This window comes from Mercenaria mercenaria, chromosome 2 (assembly GCF_021730395.1).
Source record: "Mercenaria mercenaria strain notata chromosome 2, MADL_Memer_1, whole genome shotgun sequence".
NCBI lineage: Eukaryota > Metazoa > Mollusca > Bivalvia > Venerida > Veneridae > Mercenaria > Mercenaria mercenaria.
In genome coordinates this window covers 91,767,873-91,792,864 of record NC_069362.1, presented here as the reverse complement: position 1 = coordinate 91,792,864, position 24,992 = coordinate 91,767,873, and the positions used below count along the sequence as shown (strand labels likewise).

Below are 24,992 nucleotides of genomic sequence, written 5' to 3'. Positions count from 1 at the left end.
GCCCACTACTTAAAACGATCTGTTACCTAGCCTAACCTAGTCACTAGAATATTAATAGAAATCAAGTAATTACACCAAACTGATCCAATCTGTAATTTACAAAATAATGTCACACTGAATATAAGGAACACTATACTTCCTGAAGCAGAATTTGCAAATATCAATAAAGTTTTCAAGAGTAACAAAATGTTTAACAGTATACCAAAACTTACCAAGTTAGTATTGTCTTCAGCAATAACTGTAAACACATATCTTTGTTCTGTCTCATAGTCAAGGGGCTTTAAACCCGGTGGACCAGTTACTCGGATATCCCCACTAGAAAATAAATTGATGAACACAAGTAAGTCAAACAAGAGGTCCATAGTAGCCCTACGTCACTAATCTGACCACAACTATCTGACCTTGAATATATGTATGACATACTGAATCATAAATGCTAATAAAGCTTTGTTAAAAAGTATAAAACTGGAAAGGTGCCTTCAATTAAACAAATTTGAAAGAAGACCTTTCGGGGATGCTACAAATCTAGCTTGTACAATTAGTTCGAAGTGAAAAAGTAATTGAAAGATATTTCTATTTTTAGCTCTAGTGGCCCCTAAAAGTGGCCAAGTAGAACCATTTGAATATCATTTGAAAAAACTGGGAGACAACCTTATAATGATGCTATAGACTAAGTTTGATGAAGATCAGTCATGCTGTGCATGAATGATGGCTTCAGATAAAATGTCTTATATACCCACCTTACCAAGAAATAAAACGTTCTATGAATACTTTGGCTTATTGCTCAAGGGAGTGCACTTGCTGGGTTTACAAACAGGTAAGAAATTCAGTTACATGAATGTCCATTTGAGTCATTCATTTTATGCACAGAACAATATACTCACGTGTTTTGGTCAATGTCAAACTTATCAGAGCCAGTTATGTATGTCTCAATTCTGTATGTCAAAGGACCACCTTCAGGATCTACAGCCTGTAATAGTGAAACAAATAAATTTTATTTGAAAATCTGACCCTGTATACAAACTGCAAATCTATCAGGAGCTTCAAATATATGTCAAGCGTTTATATTATGTTGGAGGCCTAGATATGACCCTGTGTAGATACGAGTATTTTTCAGCTGGTTTTATTTTGCAATTGAAAACTCTTCACGCTCATTGGCATTGTTAATAAGGGAATGACCATAAGTAAATAAAGGCATGGCAGGGACTGACCCTTAGTAATGTATTATTAAACTTGACCCAAAACTACTCCAGTGTCACCCAAAGGAACATTTGTGCAAACTATTTTAAAATTACATCTGTAGTAATTTCTTATAAACATTTCTTGACTTTTTAAAATGACTTTGACCACAGGATTATCTAGATTTACTAACATCTCAACCTGAACAAAAAAGATAACTTACAGTGCGCGTTAAGACCAAAGACTGGCCTGGGGCAGCCTCACTTTCTTGGGTAATGAAATTGTTGGCAGCGAACACTGGAGGATTCAATCCAGCAGATGTAACAGTCACTGTTAGCGTCTCTACCTCTGTCCTGTAAAAAAAAAAGTTTTCCTAATTTACCAAACTTTGCATTTTTTAAACATTCCTTTTTTTCAAAGGCAATTACATGTTTGTAATGATACCTGATAGATAACTTCTCTTTTAACAGCTTCTAAGTGTTCATTATACTTTCTGACCAGACACATGCCAGACAGTTTTAAAATATTCCCAAATTCACTCTTGAGAATGTGCAACATGTACATATCAGCCTCTTTGTCAGAAGAGCATGATTAACAAGCTGACCTATTTACAGCTGCACAGAAGAAATAGTGGTTGGAAAGAGGCTCTGAAGAGAAATCTGTAGTATTGAGAAACAGTAGTCTGCTGCTATGCTATCTCTCTGCAAAGAGCTCACTTCAAACCTTCCTATCCTGCATGTACTTTTAGATAGAAATGGCAGCCGACAGTCAATCAAAAATAAAATTATTAGTCTATTAGACTAAGTAAGAGACCTGTAAAACTGTTTTAACAGCCTAAATATAATATTAAATGAGCTGCATCATGAGTAAACGAACATAGTGCATTTACGACCAGCATGGATCCATACCAGCCTGCGCATCTGTGCAGTCTGGTCAGGATCCATGTTGTTCGCTTTCAAAACCAAAAGATAACAGCATGGATCCTGACCAGACTGCACAGATGCGCAGGCTGGTCTGGATCCATGCTGGTTGCATATGCACTATGTTGGTTTTCTCATGGCGTCACTCATGTAACGAACAGAAAAACTCTCATACCTTGGTCTTATAGCACCATTATCTGAAGCTTCAATGGTCACCACAAATGAAAGATCTTTTGACACTGTACCATTCAAGTAAATATCCCCATTAGGCTCTAACTGCAGGATACTGGTTACCTCTGCATCAGTCAGGGAACCACTCGCAACAGACACACTCTTTATTCTGTATGAAACGGCTCCATTATTGCCAGCATCGATGTCTGTTGCTCTTATTTGCTGTGAAATCAAAGTAAATAAGTGTTTGACAAATGGTGGAAAATAATTATATAAAATTAAGGTTGACAAAAACAATGACATTAGAACCAAGGTCACAAACTGACAGTTGATCAGCTAGAAAACGTCTAGAATAGTTGTAATTTGAGAAAGCTGAACAGTGTTCTGACCATTAATTTTGTTCAATTTTCCTGTTTATTTTAGTATTCTCAGACCATGATTCATTTCCGATAAAATTAAGAAGTAAACATTTGGGGAATTTTTGTGAAATTTTCAAAAGACATAGTTCTTGAAACATGCATGCTAATTTCTAACAATAGGGGCTTTAAATGACAAATAAATGCTAAAATATCTTTTACAGTCAGTGAAAATATTGGAATTATCACAAATCAACATTAAATTTCCATAAAACAAGTTAGAAAATGTAACTGTTCACAGATACTTTCACTGTAAACAACATCATATATTGACCTTTAGCCTGTTGGCAGCAAGTGATTCTGCCTCTGCGACTAGTGCAGACCAAAATCAGCCTGTTCACTATTCAGTCAGTAAATTTTCAGTGAACACCCCTTGGAATAATAAATGATATTGCCCAAAATGAATGATGGACAAGTCCATTTTAGAAATTTAGCAAGGTAAAGGTCAAGTCATCAACACATAATTTGAACAATTGGAAATGTTCCATTTAATAAAAATGCATTCACTGTCTGTTTTGACAGTTTTCAATTCCTAAAAAATCATTACTTGTTTACATTTATTTTGTGCATTTAAATTTAAACAAAAAATTTAATCAAGAAATTCAAACTTTCAAATATGAAAATGGCCATAATTTGACAAAAATGCATTTGAGAATTATGGTTCTTGACCTACTTACTCAATTTTTATTAGAAACTAGTGTACAACATTATAAAACCATAGCTCTTACTGTCAAGAAAAAGTGAAACAAATACAAAAATCTTAAACAATGCAGACACTGACGATCAAGCAATAACAATACCTTGTAGCTAAAAAATATTTTCTGAAACTTACATTAGAGAGAAGTACCCTATTGAAACCAGAGTAATCCCCCTCTGTGATCGTTCTGGTGAAACCAGAAGCAGTGAAAGTAGGCTTGTTATCGTTTTCATCTTGTATGATAACTGTGATCTGTCTACTACCAGACAGTGCTCCCGCGCCTATGTTCTCTGTCGCTTGAACCTTAATTGAGAAAATGATAACAAAAATGTATATTCAAATGCCCTATAGAAGATTTACAATTGTCAAAGAGCCATATTTTGGTTTAAATTTAGAAAACATTAGAACAGCCCACATTTATCTGTTTTGACAAGAAGCTTTGCAAAGTGGTGCACAAACTTCAAATGAAAGTAAAATTTAACTGAGTTAATAATGGTAACTTTATCAATCAAACACAATCAGAAACACATATGCCTCTTTACAGCCACTTTGCCATTGTACAAACAATTACTGGTGAGCCTAAGAAATGTTGTACTGAAACTTGAAATTCTCATCAAAGTACGTATGTTACCACTAGACAGATGGAAAGCATTTAAACTGTACAATTGTATGTAATGCAGAAATATTACCATGGCTAATCCTGGCATGTTAACCTTTAGCCTGCTGGTGGCAAGCGACTCTGCCTTTGCGACCAGTACAGACCAAGATCAGCCTGCACATCTGTGCAGTCTGATCATGGTCTGCACTGTTCATTATTCAGTGAGTAAATTTTCAGTGAACATCCCTTTGAATAATACCCGGTAAGTGGTATTGCCCAAATTGAATGATGGACCAGTCCATTCAGAAATTTAGCAGGGTAAAGGTTAAATCAGTTATCTAACCAGTCAAATTCTGTCTCTCTAAACTAGAAAAACAATAAAAAAGACTTCTTGGACTTTATTACCGATATGCGCCAGTTTCTGAGCTTTGTTTCTGTGTATCTGTTCTAGCCAATAGGAAAAGCATTGGAACAAATTTGATGTAGATTAACACAAAATACAGTAACAATTGATTTATGTCACTGGACATAACACAGCTGAAAAAAAATTGATCAGAAAAAATAACAAATGTAAAAGTTTTAGAAATATAAAAATTGTCTTACTGTGAAAGTATAAGATGGTGTATTCTCCCTGTCCAATGGACCTGTTGAATATATTATGGCAGAGTCATTGAATGACTGGATAGCAAAAGGTACCGATGGTGTGGTAATAGTGTAAATGTAGCCTTGATCATCACCTTCAACCTGAACAATGAAAAACCTTGTATAAATTTCACATTTTGTAAAATACTGTATTAAATCATTTACTTTCATGGACATAAAATTTTGTGGTTTTGACCAAAATGTCTCTTTTGTGGCTGCACAAATATAAAGCAAACTTGTCCATTTGCTAGACTGAGCTAGAGATGTTTAAACACATATTAAGGCAACTTCACACATTTAAAACTACTTCCAAAACCTCAATATAATAGAGCAGTACACATTAACTGACAAAATGGTCAGAAAGGCATTCTAAGTTTTATCATTATCAATATGTCATAATTTAAAGGTCCATTACTAAGGGAAAGTGAGTTGGCAATTTTTTTCATAGCCAGTGCATAGACTTCTGCAAGAAACTAAATAATGAAGATTGGCAGGTCAAAATTTACAGAAGGTCTTTGGAACTAAAAGAAATATATGTGTATTATGTTGAAATTTCAATGAATCGATAGAATGACCCCCCAGGTCTTTTTAACTTTCTTCACACTTCATAGAAAAATAATTGTACATATACTGCGATTTATTTCGAATTTCTACATACCAACTTTCATTTTCCAATAAAATGAAATAGTTTCTGTGCTTTTTAAAAGAAATTAAAATGTTCACTTTCCTTAGTATTGGACCTTTAATATGTATTTCTGTAATTATGAATTCATGGACCACAAAATAAATCTGAATATTGAAAGGAGACTGGACCTCCATTAAAGACAAAAAGCTTCAAATTCACTGATAAGCTTACATACAATACCATTCCTGTTTAATTAAAACACTGTATTCCAGTCCTGTTTAATTAAAACAATGTAAAGTATCCAACATCATGTTGGCAACATGTACTTTTATCTTTTAATGAATTTATGAAAATTTGAACAAACTGAGGAAAAGTACATACCACATCTGGATCAGTGACTATTATTTGCAGGGATGGATCTCCTGTTGCAGATACACGAACATTAGTCCCATCAACCACATTTTCACGTATGTAACCTGTTGTTCCACCAGTTAAAGTGGAGACTACTGGTGGGTTAACATTACTTCTTTGTACTTGAAACTCTATGGTTGCTAAGCGGTACATCTCATTATTATCCGTTTGTTTTGCCTAAAGTAAAGCACTGGTGTGAAATATTTGTTTGAAAACAACAGAAAACAATTTTTACAGCAGAAGATAGATCATTATTACCAACAAAGGATGATTTTACAAAACAAAAAATTCTTTTTAAGAAGTATCAAAAAGACTGACACTAGTATTATTTCTAGAGCCCAAAAAGGGGCAGGGGGCTGCCAAAAAGCAGCAGGGTGCTGTTTTTAATAGGAAAGTAACTGTTGCATTTCCAGATGTTTATAGTTATGTATTCATAACATTTACGATTATTGCACACTTATCAAAGGATAAAGAGGTAAAATTTAATGATATATGAGCCGTGCCACGGGAAAACCAACATAGTGGGTATGCGACCAGCATGGATCCAGACCAGCCTGCGCATCCGCGCAGTCTGGTCAGGATCCATGCTGTTCGCTAATAGTTTCTCCAATTCCAACAGGCTTTAAAAGCGAACAGCATGGAGCCTGACCAGACTGCGCGGATGCGCAGGCTGGTCTGGATCCATGCTGGTCGCATACCCACTATGTTGGTTTTCTCATGGCACGGCTCATATATTCTTACAAATGTCACCAAGGATGTCAACTTATTCACGCGAATATGAAATAGTGGAGGCCTATAAGCCTGAAACCATGCAACATGTTATAACATGATGAAAAGGTCTATTTCAGGTCACATTGTCAACTAATATTTATCAAAATTCATTTTATATTGATTTATATCGATAGGTCTTTTATCAATTTTTCATTACAGAACAAGGTCAGAATGTCACAATATACGCCCGTCACAGCAAATTTCTTTACACTAGCATCTGTATTTGCAAATGGAATTTTAATTTTGTGGTTGTTTAGTAATTATTGTAATTCTTTTGTTTTTCTAAATCCACATAAAAACTCCTTACCAGGTAGAGATACCTTAAAATACACCTAACATTTGTAACATCTATGTTGTACCACAGAAAAGTGGTCTTGGTTTTTCCCTACAGTCAATTATAAAAAAGTTACAGTATAAGTTATTTATAGTAACAACTAAGGGAAGTAAGTTAATCTTTAAAAAAAAAAAAAAAAAAAAAAAAAAAAAAAAAATCCAAACGAGCTGTCACTAATGGTGACAAATGCCCCCCGCAGCACCTTGACCTTTGACCTGATGACCTTGACCTTTGACCCCAAAGTCAATAGGGGTCGTGTACTCAATAAGTACTATAAGCATGTGAAGTTTGAAGGTCCTGGGTGCAGTGGTTCGCGAGTAAAGTGCCTTCATGCAAAAAGTTAACATTGTGACGAACGAACTAACAGACGGACAGTTGAAAACTAATATGCCTCCCTTCAGGGGCATAAAGAAAATTGTAAGTCCACACACAAATCCTTACCAGGTAGTGATAGGTCAAAATACACCTCAAAATTGGATGTAACATGCATGTTGTACTACAGAAAAGTGGTCTCGATTTTTCCCTACGACTAGTAATAAAAAAGTTACAATATAAGCTATTTATAGTAACAACAAGGGGAAGTTATTCTAAAGAAGGGACCTGCACATGATACTTCGTCTCATGATGGTGTACAATTGTGCCAAGTACATCAAAATCCCTCCATGCAAGAAGAAGAAATGCTTCGGTCAAAGTCATTCTTGTATCTGACCTTTGGCCTTTAAGTGTGACTTTGATCTTAGACCAAGGGACCTGGTTCTTGCGCAAGACATTCCGTCTCATGGTGGTGAACATTTGTGCCAAGTTATATCAAAATCCCTCCATGCATGAAGAAGAAATGCTCCGGACAAGTCTTCATTCTTGTACCCTTTGACCTCTAAGTGTGACCTTGACCTTAGACCTACGGACCTGGTTCTTGCGCATGACACTGTCTCATGATGGTAAACAATTGTGCCAAGTAACATCAAGATCCCTCCATGCATGAAGAAGATATGCTCCGGACAAAGTCATTCTTGAATTTGACCTTTGACCTCTGTGACCTTGACCTTAGACCTGGTTTCTGCGCATGACACTCCGTCTCATGATGGTGAACAACTGTGCCAAGTTTCATCAAAATCCCTCCATGCATGAAGAAGATATGCTCCGAACAAAGTCTGTGGACACCGCCCGCCCGCGCTTTTGAAATTCATCAAATTTGTGCATTTTCCAGTTGAAATTACTTACAGTAGGATCAGACTGCATTGATATACACTTATTATTATATTAAACAATGGTCTAATTTAAGGCATGCATGAAGAAATCGTACAGGGCGCTTTTCACGTGCTTGGTAATCAGCTGGCCGCTTATGGACAATACATTAATTGGTGCCATTTTGACAGTACAAAGGATCAGTACTCTGTATCGATTAATTTCAACACTTCAGTCAATTTGATTCTCATCGACTGTGTGTACTCGCCTAGCATAATTTGCTGATAAAAAATCAGCGAGGCATGTCTTCAGGATTTCACATCAAAGGCGGGAGGGTGCATTTTAAGGGCAGCGTGGCAGCAGTTAAAAAGGGCAGGGCGCCCGCTGCATCACTCTAGAAATAACACTACTATAAATATTTAATTTTCTATTTTTGTTTTTTCAATGTTTTGTTACATTCAGTTGTGAGTTACTCAGATACAGACTTACATAGCTTATATTCAGTACGAAATGTTTAAAGGCCTGCGCTAGAATTCAGGGTGAAATTTTCCCCAATAATAGAATTTCTTCAAACTTTGGATATTGAAGGACTATCATCTAAGAAACAAAAATATGTAATGAAAATTATAGGTCAGTGGAAACTTAAAATGAGTTATCTGCCCCTGAAAAGGTCATTTTCCCCAAAATACTCAGTAGTTTTATTGACATTAACAAGACAGCAAGAGTTGCATAAGAAGACTTGCTATGAGTACTGATAACAATACTTGTAACAACATAATGCAAGATACCTTTAAATAAAGTGACACTGCTTTGGCATCTCTCCTGCTGATAGCAATGTTCTGGCGAAGTTCTGCTGTATAAATGTTTCGACCAGGAAGAGCTGCATCAGTTGTTGGTCCAGATGTTTGTACAGAGAAGTAATTTATATATCCTTCTGGCTTACCTGAAGGAAGTCATTAATCTTTTTTACATTTTAGTAGAAATATGGGTACAAAATTCAACTTCAAAGTGCTACAGATTTACTAAAATGTTTTTATTTTCATTTTTAACCTTTACTACAGAAGTGCAGGCTGATCTTGGTCTGCACTGGTTGCAAAGGCAAAAGCACTTGTCGCTAGCAGACTAAAGGTTAATACGCAACCAAAAAAGACTTGTACTATAAAGAATTTGCGCTATACAGCAATTTGAACTTTTTGCTTTAACTGCTGCAACATGTTTTTCAATTTGTGTATCAATCTGTTTGTAAATATTAATAAAAATAATGTAAATCTCGTAAAATAAAAATAAGTGAATGAAGTATTGCCATGCAATACAAGGTCCACTACTGGAAGGCACCTTATTTATTCTACTGCAGTATAACATAATGAACTGATATCTATCAATGATGTATAAACAATATTGTACTACATATACAGTATGTTATAACAAAACACTTGGATTAAAATTTGCATGTATAACAAGAGTTGTCGGAGGACAGCAACGCTCGACTATTCAACAACAACTATTCAACGTTGTCAATTAAATGAATACAAAAGTCAAAAAAAGCGGCATAATTTAGTAAAAATGCATGTCAAATCATGACAGTGAACAAGTGTTTGAAGTTTCAATCCTTTCCCATTTGTGGATACTAAGATACCAGCTTACATACAAAAACTTAACCAAAAACTGCTAAGTTGAAAAAGGGGCATATTTCTGAGAAAAAAAATAGAGTTATAGGACCTGCTTTGTGCATGTCAGATCATTACAGTGAACAAGTGTGTGAAGTTTCAATCCATTCCCATTAGTGAGTACTGAGATACCAGCTTACATACAAAACTTTAACCAAAAATTTCTTAGTCAAACAAGGATGCAACAGTTGTATGCGCAAATCATATAGTGCCCTTCACCTAAGAGGCCTCAGTCGTAAGTGTGACACATCTTCTCAATATGGTTCACATTTGTGTCAAATTATTTTCAAATCCCTTGGTAAATGGCAGAGTTATGGACCAGACAAGAGACACCTTTGACTTCTAAGTGTGACCTTGACCTTGGAGCTAGGGGTCTGCATCCTGCATATGACACCTCATCTCATTATAGGGTACATTTATTTCAAAATCCCTTCATCAATGGCAGAGTTATGGACCAGACAAGAAACAGACCATGTTAACCTTTGACCTCTAAGTGTGACCTTGACCTTGGAGCTAGGGGTCTGAGTCATACTGATGACACGTCGTCTCATTATGAGGAACATTTATGCCAAGTAATTTCAAATCCCTTAATGAATGGCAGAGTTATGGACCGGACACAAAACATACCCTGTAAACCTTTGACTTGAAAGTGTGACCCTGACCTTTGAGCTATGGTCTGGGTCATGCAAATACCATATCGTCTCATCATGATTAACATTTATGCCAAGTTGTTTCAAAATCCCTTCATGGATGGCAGAGTAAAGGACCGGACACGAAACAGACCATGTTAACTTTTGATCTCTAAGTGTGACCTTGACATTGGAGCTAGGGGTCTGGGTCTTGCGCATGACACGTCGTCTCATTATGGTGAACATTTATAGTGTTATTTCTAGAGCTCAAAAAGGGCAGGGTGCTGTCAAAAAGGGGCAGGGTGCTGTCCGAAAGGGGCAGGGTGCTCTTTTAGACGTGAAAGTTACCATATATATATATAGCAGTAGTTGCATTTCTAGATGTCTATATTGTTTATATTTATTCCATTTATCTTTATTGCACACTTAAAAGAAATGTCACAGAATAAAGTGGTAAATCTTCCCCAAACCAGTAACAAAGTTTACAAAGGCTTTTTACTTACTTTATAGTTTAGGTTAAACCATTCAAGCCTTTCTCTTAAAAAATGTCACCAAGAATGTCAACTTATTCATATGAATATGAAATAGTGGAGGGCCTTAATATAAGCTTAATCTTGAAACCAAGATCATGTTGTAAACAACATAGTTAAAGGCCTGTTTCAGGTCACATTGTAAACTAATAATTATCAAAAGTCATGTTGTATTGATCAGGTCTTTCATCAATATTTCATTAACAGAAAAGTGCTATTACAGTCATGTTAAAGTTTACTAAAACGCATATCCAAAATATACTATCCGGATACTGGTACACTTTCGGAATGTTGTCTGAAAGTAGTTTTTACTCAGTTTACATGACCCACTAGGGTAAACCAGAGATAGTTCCTAAAATTTTAATGTTTCTCATCATAAAAAAAACCCCGACTGTCAGCTTTTTTGAAGGAAATATGGAAAAATTGCATACGACATCGGGAGTAATAAGACTCGTGAACGGACATTCTAAACTTACTTTTACTTTCGATATTCATTAAAATTTGTGCATTTTCTAGTTTAAATTACAGTAGAATCAAACTGCATTGATATTATACTTGTTATTATACTATAAAACAGTCTAATTTAAATTTTGCACAAAGAAATCTAGGGCACTTTTCACGTGCTCGGTAATCAGCTGGCCGCTTACGCACGCCTTTTTGACATTTCACAGGATCCATACTCTTTATCAATTAGTTTTAACACTTCATTGATTCTCATTACCTGTGTGCACTCACCGTGACGTAATTTGCTGTTCAAAAAATCGTCGAGGCATGTCAACAGGGAAATTGGCGGGATTTAGTAGAAGATCAAAGGCAAGAGGGCAGCGTGGCGGCAGTAAAAAAGGGCAGGGCGGGGCGCCCCGCTGCGTCGCTCTAGAAATAACACTAATTTATGCCAAGTAATTTCACAATCCCTTTATAGATGGAAGAGTTACAGCCCGGACAAGAATTTTCCGGACGCACAGACTCACGCACTGACGGCTGGACAGTGCGATTTTAATATGCCCACCTTTGGGGTCATAAAAAGGGGCATAATTTTGTAAAAAAGCAAAATAGAGTTATGGAACCTGTGCAACAGAAGTCAGTTTATCACAGTGAGAAAGTGTGTGAAGTTTCAATCCATTCCCACAAGTGGTTATTGAGATACCAGCTTACATACAAAACCTTAACCAAAAATTTCTAAGTCGAAAAAGGTGCATAATTTTGTAAAGAAGAGCTGTCCGTAAGACAGCCAAGCTCGACTATTAGAAATATTGTCCCAGAAGCAGGAAAATATTTCCCAAAATGTTAAAAATCAAAAGAGTTTTAAGTTCAAAAGGGGAAATGATTTGGCCAAAATGAGGGTCAGAGTTATGGGACTTGCTGCTATCAACTAGTTTTATAACCCCGAAGACACATGTGAAGTTTCAATTCAAAATCTGCATTAGTTTTGGAGATAGTAACTTGCATGTAAAACCTTAACCAGAATTTTCTAAGTCCAAAAGGGGGCATAATTTGCCCAAAATACAGGTCAGAGTTATGGGACTTGACCCAGTGAGGTTGGTTATTGACCTAGAAAAAGAAAAAATAAGTTTCAAATCTATATGCCTTTTAGTAGTAGCTGTATGTACTTGCACGCAAAACTTTAACCAGAATTTTCTAAGTCCAAAAGGAAACATAATTTGGCCAAAATGAAGGTCAGAGTTATAGGACTTGCTGCTATCAACTAGTTTTATAACCCCGTAGACACGTGAAGTTTCAATTTAATATCTGCATTAGTTTTGGAGATAGTAACTTGCATGTAAAACTTTAACCAAAATTTTCTAAGTCCAAAAGGGGGCATAATTTGCTCAAAATACATGTCAGAGTTATGGAACTTGACCCAGTGAGGTTGGTAATTGACCTAGAAAAGGTATAAATAAGTTTCAAAGCTGTATGCCTTTAAATGATAGCTGTATGTACTTGCATGCAAAAACTTAACCAAGATGTGACGCAGAAGCCGACGCCAGGGTGAGTAGAATAGCTAGACTATTCTTCGAATAGTCAAGCTAAAAAGAGAAATAGAGTTAAGGAACCTGTGCAACATAAGTCAGTGAATAAGTGTGTGAAGTTTCAATCCATTTCCACAAGTGGTTACTGAGATACCAGCTTACATACAAAACCTTAACCAAATCGGGACGTGGATCAATTCAAATCCGCGTGGATGCGAAGCTGAAGCGGACGTCAACGCATGGGCAAGTCCAATAGCTCTACTATTCTATGAATTGTTGAGCTTAAAACCTACAGTTGTTTTCATATGGCATTTTTCTGGCCAATTATCAAACAAGAGGGCCAAGATGGCCCTAGGTCGCTCACCTGAGAAACACACTATAACAGTGTAATCATGTTTCACCTAGTGATTTCATGGAAACAAATATTCTGACCAATTTTCATTAAGACTGGACCAAAAATGTGTTCTCTTAAGTGTTAACAAGTATTTTTTTCAATTTAACCTAGTGACCTAGTTTTTGAGTCAAGATGACCTATATTCGAATCCGACCTAGATTTGATCAAGGCAATCATTCTGACTAAATTTCATCAACCTCAATTGAAAAATACAGCCTCTATCGCATACAAAATGTTTATCTTTGATTTGTCCTAGTCACCTAGTTTTTACCCCAGATGAACCATATTCAAACTTGACCTTAATTTCATCAGGGCTATCATTCTGACCAAATTTCATGAAGATCAGTTGAAAAATACAGTCTCTATTGCATACACAAGGTTTTTCTTTGATTTGACCTAGTGACCTAGTTTTTGACCACAGATGACCCATATTCTAACTAGACCTCCATTTCATCAAGGCAATCATTCTGTCTAAATTTTATAAATATCCAGTGTAAAATGCAGCCCCTATTGCGTACACCATGTTTTTCTTTAATTTGACCAAGTGACCTAGTTTTTGACCCTAGTAGTACCCATTTTTAAATTCCATCTAGATTTCATACAGACAAACATTCTGATTAAATTTCATGAACATCCGATGTAAAATGCAGCACCTATTGCATACACAAGGTTTTTCTTTCATTTGACATAGTGACCTAGTTTTTGATCCTGGATGACCCATATTCCAACTTGACCTAGACTTTAGCAAGGTAATCATTCTGACAAAATTTCATAAGATCAGTTGAAAAATACAGCCCCTATTGCATACACAAGGTTTTTCTTTAATTTAGCCTTGTGACCTACTTTTTGACCCTAGATGACCCATTTTCGAACTAGCCTAGATTTTAGCAAGGTCATCATTCTGACAAAATTTCATGAAGATCAGTTGAAAAATACAGCCTCTATCGCATACACAAGGTTTTTCTTTGATTTGACCTAGTGAACTACTTTTTGAACCCAGATGACCCATTTTCAAACTCTGCCTAGATTTCATCAAGGTAATCATTCTGTCCAAAATTCATGAAGATCAATTGAAAAATACAGCCTCTATCGCATACACAAGGTTTTTCTTCTATTTGACCTAGTGACCTAGTTTTTGACCCAAGTTGACCCATTTTTGAACTCGGCCTAGATTTTATCAAGGTAAACATTCTGACAAAATTTCATGAAGATCAGTTGAAAAATACAGCCTCTATCGCATACACAAGCTAAATGTTGATAGACGACAGACAGATTACAGACAGACAGACGTCAGACATCAAGCAATCACAAAAACTCACCTGAGCATTGCTAAGGTGAGCTAAAAAGGTGTCATAAGTTATTTATAGTAACAACAAGGGAAATTAATCCCTAAACAAAAATTCTATATAATATAAGTCTACAAGAAACTCTTTTACCACATAGAGATATGTCAAAATGCTCCTAAAAATTGGATGTAACATGCATGTTGTAGCACGGAAAACTGGTCTCGATTTTTCCCTATGGCCAGTAATAAACTAGAGCTATCACTAAAGGTGATGAATGTACCCCCCGCATGCACTGACACAGTACATTGAATTTGACACACACAAGACTGCATAATTATGTGGACTGTATGTATACAGTATAGTAACAAAAAACAAAGTCCCATAACTATGCAGAATATTTATCTAAAAGAATGTAACATGCACCATGCACAACTAGGGTTGGTACTGATCACTTGTGTGAAGTTTCATTAAATTGTGTGCAAGGGTTTGGTAGATTAGGCACGCACAAGATTGCATATGCAGGCTGTATGTACATAGTATGTTAACAAGAAACAAAGTCCCATAACTCTGCAATTTTTGTCGCTGAAAGAACCTAACATGCCCCATGCACAACTACTGTTGTTACTGATCAGTAGTGTGAAGTTTCATTAAATTGTGTGAAGGGGATGAGGAGAGATGGTGCGCACAAGATTGTGTCTATGTATATAGTATAGTAACAATCAAAGGCCTGAATGGCCTGAGTCGGCTAATGGTTGATGTACTGACAGTATAGTCTACCAGTTTCAGTTTGTTTTTAGTTTTTTTTTCTTAAAATTTCATAACACAGCTCGATATTTACCCAAAATATTATATCCGGATACGGTTACACTTTTCTCCAGTTTGAACAATATATTTTACAAATTGTGATGATACGAAGACATTTAGCAGCAATTGGCAGTATCTGACATTGAAGTTTACGGTTAAATTACCTCTTATTTAAATCTTTTCATAAAAAAGTTGTTTCGTTTCGCCAAACATAGATGATCTACTTTCGATTTCAAAAACTACAAGAAAATACAATTTAATGTTTCGCCGATTTGTTTATTTCTCGAAAAAAAGAATTAAAATCATTTTTAATATCTGTAGTAACTAAACAAACCAGTAAGAGCTTCTTCTTCCGATAATTTATCCGTTTACTGACTTCAAAATTCATGTGTGTGTGTAGAAACCCACGCAAAGTTTATAGAAATCATACGATGCGTGTATACGTTCAATGTGGGAGAATTAAGGCTGATCGGGATCGGCTATGTTACCTAACGCATCCAGACGATTCAGATTTTGTTTTTAAAAAAGCATTGTGTGCATTTCTGTAATTTTATATACGTTTAGAAATTATTAGACATGCGTATTTGCATTATTTCTATACGTAATTTACGCTAATACGCATCTTATCTGGAGCCCTGTGGAACTATTTTTTGTCTTTCGTTGGATGTTACGCAAGCTTTGTAAGCCTGCGCAATTCATAAAATGCACATTTATGCTTAATGAGTTACATTCGAGTATTGCACAATTACAAGTCATAAATATGACAGATTACATCGTATATTGGTCATAGCAAAGGGAATTCACGCGACTTAACTTCATTCTTGCAGTGAACTGTTTGAAGTTTGAGAAATCTAATGGAACTACTTGCTTCACTGTGTTATTTGGTCCATTTAGACTTAGAGAATCGCTGGATAGCAAGGACTCGTCAAAACGATTACATCGTTTAGCCGACTCAAAAAAACGAAGTCCCATAACTCTGCAAATTTTTTTTCTAAAAGAACCTAACATGCCCCATGCACAACTACTGTTGTTACTGATCAGTTGTGTGAAGTTTCATTAAATTGTGTCAAGGGGATGAGGAGAGATGGTGCGCACAAGATTGTGTCTATGTATATAGTATAGTAACAAAAAAACAAAGTCCCATAACTCTGCAAATTTTTTTTCTAAAAGAACCTAACATGCCCCATGCACAACTACTGTTGGTACTGATTACTTGTGTGAAGTTTCATTAAATTGTGTCAAGGGGATGAGGAGAGATGGTGCGCACAAGATTGTGTCTATGTATATAGTATAGTAACAAAAAAAAACAAAGTCCCATAACTCTGCAATTTTTTTTTCTTAAAGAACCTAACATGCCCCATGCACAACAACTGTTGGTACTGATCACTTGTGTGAAGTTTCATTAAATTGTGTCAAGGGGATGAGGAGAGATGGTACGCACAAGATTGTGTCTATATATATAGTATAGTAACAAAAAACAAAGTCCCATAACTCTGCAATTTTTTTTTTCTTAAAGAACCTAACATGCCCCATGCACAACTACTGTTGGTACTGATCACTTGTGTGAAGTTTCATTAAATTCTGTCAAGGGGATAAGGAGAGATGGTGCGCACAAGATTGCGTCTACGGACAGACGACCAGACGGACAGACAGACAGACAGACAACCTGAAACCAGTATACCCCCCCTCACAACTTTGTTGTCGGGGGGTACAATAAGTTACAATATGATCTATTTATAGTAATAACAAAGGGACTTAATTCTAAAAACATGGGTGTCTCATGGTGGTGAATGCTTGTGCCAAGTTACATCAAAATCCCTCCATACATGAAGAAATGCTCCGAACAAAGTCATTCTTGTATCTGACATTTAGCTCTGTATGTGACTTTGACCTTATACCTACGGACCAGGGTCTTGCACATGACACTCCATCTCATGGTGGTAAACATTTGTGCCAAGTAATATTAAAATCCCTTAAAGGATCGTTGAGTTACAGACTGGACAGGAAAAAAGCCCTTTTGGCCTTTGACTTCCAAGTGTGACCTTGACCTTTCATCTAAGGGCTCAGATGTTGCACACGACACATTGTCTCATCCAGGGAAATATTTGTGCAAACTGATATTTAAATCCTGTTTTGCATGACAAGCTACAGACCTGACAGGAAAAAATCCCATTGACCTTTGATCTAAAAGTTTGACCTTGACCTTTAAGCTAGAGTTCTGGGTTTGTGCATGTCACGTCGTCTAATCATATGGAACATTTATGCCAAGTAATATTAAAATCCCTTGATGGATGACATAAACATGGACAGGAAACAAGAGCTGTCCGTAAGATAGCACGCTTGACTTTTCTTAGTGCTTGACTCTGAATTAGATCTTTGCCAGTAAAAAGAATTCTAAGTTTAAAAGGGGCATAATTTTGTCAAAATTCAAATCATAGTTATGGGGATTGTTTCTCCTGATGTAGACTTTGGTAGTAAATAACTGTTTTAAGTTTTAAGTCAATAGCTTTGATAGTATCAGAGATACTTGACTTTATCAAAAACTTTAACCAACGGCGACGCCAACGCTGATGCCGAATCCGGGGTGAGTGTAATAGCTCTACTTTTTCTTTAAAAAGTCAAGCTAAAAAACCTATTAACCTTTGACCTCCAATCGTGACCTTGACCTTAGAGTTAAGGGTCTGAAAATTGTGCATGACACCTCTCATCATGGGGAACATTTGTGCCAAGTAATATTAAAATCCCTTTATGGATGGCAGAGTTTTGGACCAGACATGAAAAAAGCCCTGTTGACCTTTGACCTCCAATTGTTACCTTTATCTTTAAGCTAGGAGTCCGGATTTTGCGCATGACACGTCATCTCATTAGGGGCAACATTTGTGCCAAGTAATATTAAAATCCCTTCATGAATGACAGAGTTATGGACCGGACACGAAATTGCGGACGGACGTTCCTACATATGGATACTTATATGGCTACTCTTTTGTTCTCTCTATTGTTCTTTTAGCCATGTAAGAGGAAAATAGCCACATAATAGCCTTACGGAATGAATGACATCAAAGAAAAAGTACAGTTACCTATTGTTCCTATAGCCACCTAAGTATGCAAATGTGAGCTTGGACAGAAAGACGGACGGACGGACAGAAAAGCGCATTCCTATAGTCCCCGAAACTGGTTTTCAACCAGTAGGGGACTAATAAAATAAAACCCATGCCAATCTTACGAAATCTACAGTTATTCTATAAACTTACTGCCAACAATTTCAAATTCTATGGGTGCATTCAGCAGATCCAGATCAAAGGCACGAAGACTAGCTGCTGTATTTTCATTTCCTTGAACAAGTGGAATTACAGGAATAACACCAGTGGCCTGCAATGTATTATATATAGCATACCTTACCATAGAATTTACTGTGAAACTATTGCTCTTTTTCTCAGCAGTACACTTTGATCCATCTATTAGGTAACAAGGTGTTTCTTTTGACTACATTTTATGAATCATTGTGAAGAACTCTGATAGCAGGAACAGAAACTTTTTTGCAGTTTCCAAATATATTTCTTTGAAAAGTCGAGCTAAAAACCATTTTGATAGAATATTCTCTATAATTCGACCACCATAAAATTTCAAGGTATCATAGCATAATAACAACATTAATGTGTAGAAATTTAGAAATAATTTTTCAGAATAGTTCATGGGCCAATATTTCACAAAGGGGAAAAATACCTCTTTGGCCATAAAACTTACACTATTAAAGATATTCTAAAAATTCAAAATGCTCCTACTACCACCTTTAGATGCTTAGTACAATTACCTGGATTAAGCAAAATAAAGCTGGACATTCATGAAAAATTGTGTTACAGATTTGGTGGCTCAAACAGTAGCTTTTTGATATAAAAAGCATCCGAAGTAGAAGTCTAAAAACACCAATACATGTATAGGTATTAAATTTGAAAGTCATTCACTAAAAATAATGAAACGACTAAGGGTAAAGTACTGCAAGTTTAATCTATTACTACTGCTATGATGTTTGAAAACTTAACTCTTCTTCTGCCTTCACTGTTTTCGCCTATGTTATGTAAGTTTTGTCTTTACAAAGACAATCTGAGTAAAATATTTAGACAATAATACTGACATATTTTCAATGACTGTCAGAATCTTTCAAATTCGACAACAAGACGTATAAATCAACCCTTGCAATTTATTACCCTAGTTCCAGAGGTAATGAGTGCTCTATAGGTAACACCGTCACAGGAATTAACAAGAGTCGACGTATCTCTGCATGCAGTGTGGTAGAACGATGGTGTCAGATCATCGCTATCTTCTATACTTATAGTAACTGTAGTTGTGGAAGTCTTCCTGTCAGCTTCATTTAGCGAGTTATCCTTTAACACAAAAAGTATGGTTACTCTTCAGATAAAAATTCAGATAGTGTAAAATTGTGTAAAAATATGGTGGGTATTACATTTGGCAAATTAGACAAAAACAAGAGCTGTCTCCATAGGATAACACATGCCCCCGATGGCACTTTGAATGAATAGTTATGGCCGATGTTAGTGTTTAGGACCTTTGACCTATGGACCTGGGTCTTGTGCGCGACAAGTCGTCTTACTGTGGTACACATTCATGACCAATAATTTCAAAATCCATGCACGAATGACAAAGATATGGACCGGACACGCCCATCAATGCACTATCATGAAATATGACCTTTAACGTCTAAGTGTGACCTTGACCTTTGAGCTATGGACCTGGGTCTTGCACGCGACACGTCGTCTTACTGTGGTACACATTCATGCCAAGTTATTTGAAAATCCATCCATGGATGACAAAGATATGGACCGGACAGGAATGCACTATCATGAAAAATGACCTTTAACGTCCAAGTGCAGTGCTCGCGCTGCCAATCGACATTATCGCCAAATGGCGATTATTTTATTCAAAAGTCGATAAAAACGCAATTTTTGGCGATAGAAAATGGCGATTAATTAATAAAAATGCTACAAAAAATATTGCAAAAAAATCGTCCATAAACAGCTGGAACATACATAGTTTTATCGACAAAAACGTGCGAAGTCGGTAGCAGGAAGTGTATTTGCCCAGAGGCATAATTACCACCTCTAAACGGTGACTTTGACATGCTTAATTGAACACAGTCTGCTGTTTATTAAATCGCCAGTAATTATCGGCAATTAGTGTGACACCTTGTGCCAGTTTTGTTGTTCACAGTTTGATCTCGGCTGGAGATAACACTCGATCTTTAATTAGTATCATAATAATATATATTATTTTTTATATTGCTTTCATCAAAATAATATTAAATTTATCTGAAATTAAAATTGTTAAAGAAAAACACTCGCTCTTTTACGGTATGTAACGGCAATTTTAGATTTTAGCATATACAGTAAGCGCTGAGAGTAGTTTCCCTTTACCGAAATGGCGAAATCGCAAATAAACTTATTTAGGCTGAACACCACTAAATCCAGCTGTTCTTTATTTCATATAAAATCCACTCACTTCATAACGGTGTTTCGACATTTTCTAGCATATCAGATTTTCAGAGACTTACATTCCCATAAAGAGCTAGATCGCTACTTTAGAAAAACAAAAAGAAAAGGGGGTGTTAACTTTTATATAAGAAAACTACAGTTCGTTAAATACAACCCGCTGAATTTACTACTTTTTGCTTCTTTCAATTTCTCTTTTCGTGACATTAAATTCTTACGCCGCCATTTTTATCTAGCATGCGATAGGAACATGCCGATTTCATTACAATGCAAGTGATACATACTGAAGCGCGGTAGGGTAAAAGTAAGCACGTTGCTGCCGAGAAAATGCACAAGGAAAGGAAAAAAGATTAGTACTATTTATATTTGGACTACTTGTGACTAGACCTGCGGAGGCTTACATTCTATTTGGTAGTGGTCAGCCTATAAGAGAAAATTTTTTGTCTGATTTTTCCATGAATTTGCATTCATTCTCAAGGTACACCTATTTCACAATGATTCTGCTTTGTTTTGGTGCAAAATATTGAGAAAATGTAGAGAAATAACCATTCATTACAGGTCACCCCCATCCCCAAAAATATGCAAAATTTAGCCCTGTGCAAGCAATATTTCAATTAATTTTACCTTATTCGTGGAATTTACATTTACCATCCATTTAATCGTTACGATGTTTGTCATTTTCATTCAGAAACATGCTAATTTCAATATTATTTAGACAAATGAAGTGCTAAAATGCGAGAAAAGACATTTACTAGGTCCTAAAACGAACCAAAATAGTACCACCTGGTCGAAAATTCGATCTAAATTCCAAAAACACAAGAAATTTAAGCGTTTTCAGCCATTTGTTACCGTTTTACATCATAAAGAATAGATTAATGGCATTTCCATTCATTTTCGAGGGCTTCAGAAAATAACATGTATTGCCCCTTATAGGCTGAACACCACTAAATCCAGCTGTTCTTTATTTCATATAAAATCCACTCACTTCATAACGGTGTTTCGACATTTTCTAGCATATCAGATTTTCAGAGACTTACATTCCCATAAAGAGCTAGATCGCTACTTTAGAAAAACAAAAAGAAAAGGGGGTGTTAACTTTTATATAAGAAAACTACAGTTCGTTAAATACAACCCGCTGAATTTACTACTTTTTGCTTCTTTCAATTTCTCTTTTCGTGACATTAAATTCTTACGCCGCCATTTTTATCTAGCATGCGATAGGAACATGCCGATTTCATTACAATGCAAAGTGATACATACTGAAGCGTGGTAGGGTAAAAGTAAGCACGTTGCTGCCGAGAAAATGCACAAGGAAAGGAAAAAAGATTAGTACTATTTATATTTGGACTACTTGTGACTAGACCTGCGGAGGCTTACATTCTATTTGGTAGTGGTCAGCCTTTAGAAGTTGGAAAATCGTCTATACTGGTATTGATGATAAACCCGAACAGAAAATGAGGTTTTTTACCTGTAACTTTTTTATTTCTGCAAATTGTAATCAATGGTTGGTATCAAAATAAAGCTTAACCTTTACTGAAAACTTTACATGATTCAAATTTATATTTAGTAAGTAAACTCACACGAAGTGAGGCCCTGAAAGGGGTATGTAAAAAGGGGACTGTATGAACGTTAACTGATGATAAATTCGAACACTTTGTCATTTACAAAATTTTCTTGGTATTATTTTACTGAAACTTTCCCCAAAAAGCTGCAACAGTCATTCCTGATCAAGTAATGAAAAGTTACCAAATGTCAGGCCTTCATGTTTTGACAGTGAGCATGCGCAAAAAACACCCTCTTCCCCAGTAATTTTGGATAAATATCTTTTAAACAAATTTACGTAAGTCATTTATTTATACAGAATATTTACCAATTTTGTTTTTGTTTACACCAGTTGGTGTTGTAAGTGGAAACTATAAGATGGCGTGTTCAATTTTATAAATAACTGATTGCAATCGAATATTTCCAAGGTGTTCGACTTTATCATCTGTCCTGGTTTATCATCAGTACCAGTACCCGTGAATACTATGCATTCATGACTCAGGGTTGGTCCCGGGGGTCATAAATCTGCACATTTTACACGAGGTTCAACGGTATGTTCAGTGATATGGGGAATGTATAATGACATTTATTGAAAATGTATTCAACTTGCAATGAATTCGAATAAAAAAACAACAAAAAACAAAAAAAAAAACCCCACAACATTATTCCGGTTTGTTTGATAAATACTGTTTTATGACTGAACTGTTTGATTATTCAAAGCCTATGATAAACATGAATAATGATAATTGAAAAATAAAGTGTGTTTAAGTGGTCCATGAACAAAAAAAGATTAAATAGTTATAAATACCCTGTTTTATGTTTTTTACTGAAATGCGAAAGCGCACGCGAATAACGCGCACGCCAAGTTTGTCTATTAATTTTTTCCCTGAAAAAAAAGTGGCTATTAATTTATAATGGCCAGGGCCAGCACTGCTAAGTGTGACCTTGACCTTTGAGCTACGGACCCGAGTCTTGCGCGCGACACGTCGTCTTACTGTGGTACACATTCATGCCAAGTTATTTGAAAATCCATCCATGGATGACAAAGATATGTACCGGACACTAATGCACTATCATGAAAAATGACCTTTAACGTCTAAGTGTGACCTTGACCTTTGAGCTACGGACCTGGATCTTGCACGCGACATGTCGTCTTACTGTGGTACACATTCATGCCAAGTTATTTGAAAATCCATCCATGGATGACAAAGATATGGACCGGACACGAAAATTGCGGACAGACTGACAGACGGTTCAAAAAAAAAAATTCAAAGGAAGCTGTATCCTTTTGATGAAATTTAATATCGTGAGAGATTCATTAAAATCAGCCTTCCATGTCTTATAATGATTTTATAGCATATACAAGAACAGAAGTAAACATTAATCTCCAATTCTTTTGTTGCTTTATAAAATTTGTATCATAAAGTCATATTATTAAAGAAACAAGTGGATGAAATATAGCAATACAAAGTCCTCTGCTGGAAGGCACCTAATTTTCTTTACTTCAGAATAACATAATGATCTGATATCTGTCAATGATGTATAAACAATATTGCACTAAAGATACAATTTTTTTTTATTTTTATTTTTGTTGGGTATAACGTTGCACAGACACATTTAGGTCATATGGCGACTTTCCAGCTTTGATGGTGGAGGAAGACCCCAAGTGCCCTTCCATGCATTATTTCATCACGAGCGGGCACCTGAGTAGAACCACCGACCTTCCATAAGCCAGCTGGATGGCTTCCTCACATGAAGAATTCAACGCCCCGAGTGAGGCTCGAACCCACATCGATGAGGGACAAGTGATTTGAAGTCAGCGACGTTAACCACTCGGCCACAGAGGCCCCCTAAAGATACAATATGTTATAACAAGAGCTGTCACTAATGGTGAACTAACGAACGGACGGACAGTTGAAAACTAATATGCCTTCCTTCCTGGGCATAAAAAAACACTTAGATTATAATTTGCATATACAAAAACCTACAGTTGTTGATTGTTTCATAACATATATACATGTACATATAAACAAGAGTGCCATCATAGCAAATTTTTTTACACTAGCACCTGTATTTTCATATTTTTTTTTGCCAATTATAAAACAAGAGGGCCATGATGGCCCTATATATTGCTCACCAGAGTTGATCTGGCCTACTGACCTAGTTTTTTGACCTAAAGATCATCAAGACAAACATTCTGACTAAATTTCATAAAGATTTGATTACAACTGTGGCCTCTAGAGTGTTCACAAGCTTTTCCATTGATCTGACCTACTGAACTAGTTTCTGACCCAACAAGACCCAGATTCAAACTTGACCTAGAGATTTTCAATACTAACATTCTGATCAAGTTTCATAAAAATTGGGGCACAAATGTGGTCTCTAGACTGTTCACAAGCTATTCCTTTGATCTGATTTACTGACCTAATTTCTGACCCCACATGACCCAATTTCGAACTTGACCTAGAGATCATCAAGACTAACATTCTGACCAAGATTCATAAAGATTGGGTCACAAATGTGGCCTCTAGAGTGTTCACAAGGCAAATGTTGATGGACGACACACAACGCATGACGCACGACTGACGCCGGACAATGATTTGTGCTCTGGTGAGCTAAAAAAGCAAAACAAAACAAAGGATCAAGTTAATCCTAAACTAGAAATATGTCCATGGGACACAGATGCCCCCACTTTATGAAAATGGACACAAATTTTT

At 36.1% G+C, this 24,992-nt stretch overlaps 1 protein-coding gene across 1 annotated transcript in view; it reads right to left on the bottom strand.

Annotated features, from left to right (window-relative positions):
• Positions 1-24,992, bottom strand: part of LOC123562369 (uncharacterized) — a 221,535-nt gene that overhangs the window by 159,070 nt on the left and 37,473 nt on the right. Inside the window, exons 9-18 of the mRNA XM_053537208.1 lie at positions 19,435-19,611; positions 18,481-18,598; positions 8,738-8,892; positions 5,630-5,836; positions 4,585-4,725; positions 3,519-3,686; positions 2,275-2,492; positions 1,403-1,532; positions 885-970; positions 213-315 (exon numbers count right to left, since the gene is read on the bottom strand). Of these exons, the coding sequence (XP_053393183.1) occupies positions 213-315; positions 885-970; positions 1,403-1,532; positions 2,275-2,492; positions 3,519-3,686; positions 4,585-4,725; positions 5,630-5,836; positions 8,738-8,892; positions 18,481-18,598; positions 19,435-19,611 (1,503 nt within the window). The remainder of the gene's footprint in view (positions 1-212; positions 316-884; positions 971-1,402; positions 1,533-2,274; positions 2,493-3,518; positions 3,687-4,584; positions 4,726-5,629; positions 5,837-8,737; positions 8,893-18,480; positions 18,599-19,434; positions 19,612-24,992) is intronic.